Here is a 7,385-nt window from a genome sequence, read left to right on the forward strand (position 1 = left end):
GGATCACTGCCTTTATTCCTGATGAAGGGCTTTTGCCCGAAACGTCGATTTTGCTGCTCGTCAGATGCTGCCTGAATTGCTGTGCTCTTCCAGCACCACTGATCCAGAATCTGGTTTCCAGCATCTGCAGTCATTGTTTTTACCTACCTGATTGTTCCACCCACCCTTGTTTTATAATGTACATGCTGTTCACCTTCGTGACTTCCGTCCCTTGCTGATGTTCTTTACACCCGTTTAGTGTCTTGCTGCGTAGTCTGTGGCCTTCCAAGTCTCATTCTTGTGCAGGATCACTGGTTTGTGGGTGGACTGAGCATTACTTAAGCCTGAATGAGAACATTTTTGACTTTCCACTTCTGGAATATTTATGGAAAAACTTAAATCCATATTGTTACATGATGCTGTTTCTATAGAAGTAAGAGTTATGCCTTATCAGTGGGCTCTGCATCATAGGTTTTTTGAGGCTTTCTATTAGAGGAATGAGTGCAAGGCTAGTGAAATGATTGAATGTGGATAAATTGTCTGGACCACTGTCAGGAAGTGGTAGTTGAAGAGATTGTTGAGCTGTCAACGTGTTAGGGAGGGTTCCAGAGTACTGGAAAACAGTATTATCTTGTCTTGTCCAAGCATTAGGTTGAACTTTAATCAGTAAGGGAGTTTTGGGTTAAAAGCAGGAAAGTGAACTTGGGAATGTCAGACTCAGCTGAAATTGTTGCTGGAAAAGCACAGCAGGTCAGGCAGCATCCAAGGAGCAGGAGAATCAATGTCTCAGGCATGAGCCCTTCATGCCCAAAACATCGATTCTCCTGCTCCTTGGATGCTGCCTGACCTGCTGTGCTTTTCCAGCAATACAATTTCAGCTGATCTCCAGCATCTGAAGTTCTCACTGTCTCCTAGAATATCAGACTGAGCAATTTAACATGGCCAATCCACTTAACCTGCGCATGCTTGCACTGTGGGAGGAAATTCAGACCTTTGGACAAGTGCACGCTCCATGTGGTTGTCATTGGAATTGAACATGTCTCCAGTATTGAGGCAGCAGTGCTTGTGTAATTGGACAGTTGTAGACTTCTGCAAAAGGTAATTTTGATAGGAGTTGGATCAGTCTGCAAGATGTAGAATTGGTGATCTGTCTCCTGTGAATAATGAAAATTACTTCGTCTGCTCCTTTTTCTGTAGAACAGTGGTTGCAAGGAGGTAAGATGGTGTGGGTGCTGAAAATCCAACATGGTACATTTGGCATCAGTATCTGGTTGAAACTTTCAGATTGATATGCATGAATTGAAGTTTCACCTTGCTGGGTATATATGCTGGCATGTATTAAATCTGTTTAATATACACTATGAAATGTTAAGTGTGCAAGTTGATTTCATTGTGCGTCTGAGTACACCCCACATCTGTATGTGGGATTAAGTTGGGGCATTGAGTAAATGAGCTTTTGTGTTGGTTTGGGGTATTGTAATTGTTAATGCTTAATTTTGGTGTTCAACTAGTAATGTTAGTGTAGTAGACCCAACAAAATTGGGAGTGATGTGTATTGGTTTTAGAAGTGATGTGGCTGAATACTGACTACCAAGTTAAAAACTAAGTGCTCTAACTCAACCCGCTGCTTTAAACCTGATCTAGTATTGTCGTGCTAGACCTCTTGCTAAATTAACTCTTTTGTTGTGATAGTGTTCAGTTCTCAAATTTTGATCATGTTCTGAAGGCCTGTTAAGTCCAAATTCATGGAGCATTAATCGTGATCTAAGTCTACCAGTTTATGGCTTTACCAAGGTGGATTCTGAATCTGTAGGTTGGGCCCCTAGTTTGTAACTGACTTGCTTGCAGCCCAGTTTCAGTGAAATTGTCAGTGATGCAATCTGAGATTAATTTGTTTCAAATGGTATTTGAATTTCCTTAGTGCAGTTACAGCTTGGGCAGCAGTGCCCACTATACCAGCATGGATATTGATCTCCAATTGTAATTTTGTGCTTTATTAAATTGGTTTTCCATAATTAAACTTTCAACTGGTTAAGTGTAAATATTAAAAATTTAGATTTCAATTAATTTTCTCCATTTCATTTTCTATTGGGCCTTCTAGATGTATACACTTTGAACCAAGTGGAAGAGTTGAAGTCTATATCCAGAGCATGCCATCTGAGGTGAGTAAATGTTTGTTTGTAAATAACATCTGTAAAACAAACAACCATTTCCGGATCTAATGATGAAAACATTATCCAGTTCTGCTACTGAAATGTAATGATGTTACTCCAACCTGAAGGCCTGGAAATGGTACCAAATATAAAGGAAAGCAGTTAAAACCTGCATTAGGTTAACATGGCCCAGATTGCTAACTGACTATGCTTGATCTTTCTTATGAAATGGAATTAGAACAGTAATGGCCAATGTCAGGTGTCAAATGCACATTTGCCCTAAAGCATACAATGCTTGACCATGTGATCTGAGTCTAGAAATATGAATCTACCTTGCAATGGCAGTGTTTATGTAAACAGTTCATTGGTTTATGGAAAATTTATTTCAATTTGCTTTTAATTGGATGCTTTTGCCTTTGCAGTGCACATTTGAGGATTAAACGAGTTTGGAGCTGACCTGCATAGTGAACAAGGTTGGATTTGAAGATGTGGAAGATTTCTGCAATGTAGTTTGATTAATTGCTTAATAAATCTCTTTTTTAATTCATTTGTCTGGTGTCTTGATTTGGAGATTTACAAAGCCAATATAAAGCTTCAGGCATGTGTTCTACTCTGAAGTTCCTCATGTTCTATCTAGAGGGCATTAGTCTTTGGTATTGTAATAAATTTAGTTAAATACTGTGGAGGGTGGAGCATGACATTTGAAAAGCAGACTAATTTAAAATGGTTTATAAAATGCTTACTAAATACTGGAATGGTGTATCTAGGTTGGAGATTCATGTCTTCCAAAAGTCATTTCTGTACAGATTGATTGGAAATATTTTGGTCCTGGCCACTGCATAGCTCTTACTAAGTAATGTAATTGTTGTAACACCTGTCAGCTTATGGATAAGGAAATGTGAAAACATACCATTACAGGAAATTAGTGCAAATGTTGAATTGGTGTAACAATTTTCACCCCTTAGCAAAGGTGTTAAATGAGTTTGGAGCATATTAAGATGACAGGCCAAGTGTTGGAAACTGGCATGAGTTGATATGGCATGGACACAAGGTATCTTGGATGGCTTAAGATGAGTGAGATGAATTGAATGGCCATGAAATCAAGCAGATAACAGGTAGTGCTGGTTGAGGATTATTACAAGTTTGTTTTTCTGGATTAAAAACCTTGTTCCCTAATCAATCTTTAAAAGATGCTTGCGTAGTTCAGTAGCTGGTTTTCACCAATACTCCAGGTCCTCATTTGTGTTTGGAGAAAGTGAGGATTGCAGATGCTGGAGATCAGAGCTGAAAAATGTCGCTGGAAAAGTGCAGCAGATCAGGCAGCATCCAAGCAGCAGGAATTGACATTTTGGGCATAAGCCCTTCAGGAATGAGGGTGTGCCAAGCAGGCTAAGATAAAAGGGAGGGGTGTTGGGGATGCAATAGGAGGTTAAGGTGAGGGTGATTGGCCAGAGAGGGGTTGGGGGGCAGTTAAGGAAGAATGCAGATCAAGAAGGCAGTGCTGAGTCGAAGGGTTGGGACTGAAGGTGGGGGAGGAGAAATGAAGCTTGTGGTTGGAGGGTTCTTAGGCAGATGAGGTGCTCTTCCTCCAGGTGTCGTGTTGCCATCGTCTGGTGGAGGTGGCCAAGGACCTGCATGTCCTTGGCAGAGGGGTGTTAGTGTTCAGCCACAGGGCAGTTGGGTTGGTTGGTGTGGGTGTCCCAGAGGTGTTCTCTGAAATGTTCTGCAAGTAGGTGGCCTGTCTCCAATGTAGAGAAGGCCACATTGGATGCAGTAAATGGTGTGGAGGTGCAGGTGAATTTGTTCCAATATGGAAAGATCCATGGGGGGGTGGTATGGGTGCAAATTTTGCATTTCTTGAAATTCAAGGTGCTGGGAGTGGAGGTTGGGTTGGTGAAGGTGTGGACCTGATGGAGTCATGCAGGGAGTGGTCTTTCTGGAATGCTGATAGGGGAGGGAAATATATCCTTGGTGGGGTCTCTGGAGGTGGAAATGATGATCTACCCTGCCCCCTGTAAAAACACCATCCCATATTCCCAATTCCTTCACCTCCACTGCATCTGCTCCCAGGAGGACCAATTCCAAACAACCCAGATGGCCTCCTTCAAAGACTGCAATTTTCCCTCAGATATGGTTGACAATGCTCTCCATCGCATCTCCTCCACTTCCTGCTCCTCCAATCGCCACTAGGACAGCATCCCAATGATCCTCACCTACCACCCCACCAACCTCCAGATACATTGTATCATCCTTCATCATTTCCACCACCTCCAAACAGACCCCACCACCAAGGATATATTTCCCTCCCCTCCCCTATCAGTGTTCTGGAAAGACCACTCCCTCCATGACTCCCTCATCAGGTCCACACCCCCCACCAACCCAACCTCCACTCCCGCCACCTTCCCCTGCAACCACAAGAAATATAAAACTTGCACCCACACCTCCCCACTTCCCTCCAAGACTCCAAGTACAGGAATTGGGAGCTCATGTTGTAGCTGTACAGGACATTGGTTAGGCCTCAGTTGGAGGAAGGAGACCAGAAGTGCGTGCAATACTATCAGAAAGATGTTGTGAAACTTGGGCTCAAAATTTACAAGGATGTTGCCAGGGTTAAGGGATTTGAGCTGAACAGGCTGGGGCTGTTTCCCTGGAGCATCAGAGGCTGAGGGGTGACCTCATAGAGGTTTACAAAATTGAGGGGCATGGATAGGGCAAATAGGCAAAGTCTTTTCCCTGGTGTCCAGGAGTCCAGAACTGGAGGGCATCAGTTTAGGGTGAGGGGAAAGATGAGACCTACAGGGTAACTTTTTCACAGGGCAGTACATGTATGCATTGAGCTGCCAGAGGAAGTGGAGGTTGGTACAATTGCAACATTTAAGTTGGTTAAATTGCAACATTTGGATGGGTATATGAATAAGAAGGGTTCCTGAAGAAGGGCCTGTGCCCGAAACGTCGAATCTCCTGTTCCCTGGATGCTGCCTGACCTGCTGTGCTGTTCTAGCAATAAAGTTTCAACTTTGATCTCCAGCATCTGCAGACCTTACTTTCTCCTTGGTGGGATAGATTGGGTTGGGATATCTGGTCAGCATAGAAGGGTTGGACTGAAAGGTCTGTTTCCATGCTGTACGTTTCACTATAAATTTAAAGTGAACATGCCCTTGTCACTTTTATCTTTTCCAAAACTTTCCATTTTGTTTCGTATTTTCTGCATGCAACAACTAAAAGTCCAAGGTGGCAGTAATAGAATAGGTAACGGCTGGGCTCCTGTGCCCAGACTGTCATCTTCATTTGCTTTTTTTTCCTTCAAACATCCCAGAGAAAGCTCTTTAGCAAGAGAGTCCCATTGGGTGGAGGTGTTTACAGAGGCAGTCCATTGGCCTGCAGAGCCTCCAGTGGCATTTTTGTATGGAGTAGGTCCTTGCTGGCCCAAAGTGGACTGGGAAACCTGTATCAGTGGAGAAGGGAAAGTTGGAGACTCTTAAGGTTTTATGTATGGCATTTGTGTACCAGCAATGCTACACTTCACTACTTTCTATTGAATGCAAATGACAAGGGTATTTGAAGTTTGGGAACAGCCAGAATGTATTTGTTAAAGGCAACTTGATTCTGCCAAGCCAGGTTCTTTGAAGCAATTATCAACTGAAGTGTTTTATTTGAAGATGTCAATTAGACCATTTTAATTTTTATTGGGTTTTGATTGTAGTTAGAGGTCTTCCTTTTTTAAACATTCTGAGGAACCTTCAAGGTGACAGTACCAGTACTAGAAGACTCACTGGGATTGTTTTGGTTGTCATTCCTGGAGTCCTCTTCAGATGGAGTCACCAAATAGAGTTCATTGGACTGTAAGTTGGAAGAGCAATTGTCTGCATGCTTCCATAATAAATTTACTCCTTGATTGCTCCTCCCCAAGCTTTTGAGACTAATAGTTGGTGAGGCAGCAACATTGAGGAAGCGATTGAGTAAGGGAGTCTGTGTCTTGAATGAGTCTTGCTCGACCTGTCTGTTGAGAACCGGGCTATCAATCGCACTGAAAGATAAAGTGAAAACATACAGCATAAATTCACTACATTGTGCAGTAAAGTTATTTCAAATGTTTAATTTGGGTAGAAAGCAGCCTTTATTTCCATTCTGGTCATGATCAACCCTTGTGTTTTTGGCAACTGTGGCCAGTGTAGAATCATAATGTTTCATGCTGCAACTTGATTCATAAATTAGCCAAGACCCCAATAATGACAAAGAGATTGATTTTTATTTTTCAGAGCTGCTTTTGCAGTTGTAATGTATATCAGTACACGTATTTGGAAAGGCATTGATTCGGGATAGTCAACATGGCTTTGTGCGTGGGAAATCATGTCTCACAAACTTGATTGAGTGTTTTGATGAAGTAACAAGATTGATGAGGGCAGAGCAGTAGATGTGATCTATATGGACTTCAGTAAGGCGTTCGACAAGGTTCCCCATGGGAGACTGATTAGCAAGGTTAGATCTCACAGAATACAGGGAGAACTAGCCATTTGGATACAGAACTAGCTCAAAGGTAGAAGACAGAGGGTGGTGGTGGAGGTTGTTTTTCAGATTGGAGGCCTGTGACCATTGGAGTGCCACATGGATCGGCGCTGAGCCCTCTACTTTTTGTCATTTACATAAATGATTTGGATGCGAGCATAAGAGGTACAGTTAGCAAGTTTGCAGATGACACCAACATTGGCAGTGTAGTGAACAGCGAAGAGGGTTACCTCAGATTACAACATGATCTGGACCCAATGGGCTGAGAAATGGCAGATGGAGTTTAATTCAGATAAATGCGAGGCGCTGCATTTTGGGAAAGCAAATCTTAGCAGGACATATACACAATGGTAAGGTCCTAGGGAGTGTTGCTGAACAAAGAGACCTTAGAGTGCAGGTTCATAGCTCCTTGAAAGTGGAGTCGCAGGTAGATAGGGTGGTGAAGAAGGCGTTTGGTATGCTTTCCTTTATTGAGTACAGGAGTTGGGAGGTCATGTTGCGGCTATACAGGTTGAAACTTTATTGCTGGAACAGCACAGCAGGTCAGGCAGCATCCAGGGAACAGGGGATTCGACGTTTCGGGCACAGGCCCTTCTTCAGGAATGAGCAGAGAGTGTTCAGCAGGAGAAGATAAAAGGTAGGGAGGAGGGACTTGGAGGAGGGGAGTTGGAAATGTGATAGGTGCAAGAGCCAACCGTGTGAAACTTTATCAAATGCCTTACTGAAGTCCATATACACCACATCAAC

The 7,385-nt window shown here is 42.9% G+C and overlaps 1 protein-coding gene and 1 long non-coding RNA gene across 3 annotated transcripts in view; one reads left to right on the forward strand and one right to left on the reverse strand.

Moving 5' to 3' along the window:
• The window catches only part of LOC122554762, a 4,105-nt gene extending 1,430 nt beyond the window's left edge, over window positions 1–2,675 (forward strand). Inside the window, exons 3-4 of the long non-coding RNA XR_006313067.1 lie at window positions 2,081–2,141; window positions 2,555–2,675. This is a non-coding gene — a long non-coding RNA (uncharacterized LOC122554762). The remainder of the gene's footprint in view (window positions 1–2,080; window positions 2,142–2,554) is intronic.
• Window positions 2,676–5,752: 3,077 nt separating this feature from the next.
• The window catches only part of best4 (bestrophin 4), a 28,876-nt gene continuing 27,243 nt past the window's right edge, over window positions 5,753–7,385 (reverse strand). For both annotated transcript variants that reach the window (XM_043699027.1, XM_043699026.1), the window contains one exon: window positions 5,753–6,159. In XM_043699027.1, the coding sequence (XP_043554962.1) occupies window positions 5,853–6,159 (307 nt within the window). In that variant the 3' untranslated portion in view covers window positions 5,753–5,852. The remainder of the gene's footprint in view (window positions 6,160–7,385) is intronic.

The sequence above is a fragment of the Chiloscyllium plagiosum genome, chromosome 11 (genome assembly GCF_004010195.1).
Source record: "Chiloscyllium plagiosum isolate BGI_BamShark_2017 chromosome 11, ASM401019v2, whole genome shotgun sequence".
NCBI classification, from domain to species: domain Eukaryota; kingdom Metazoa; phylum Chordata; class Chondrichthyes; order Orectolobiformes; family Hemiscylliidae; genus Chiloscyllium; species Chiloscyllium plagiosum.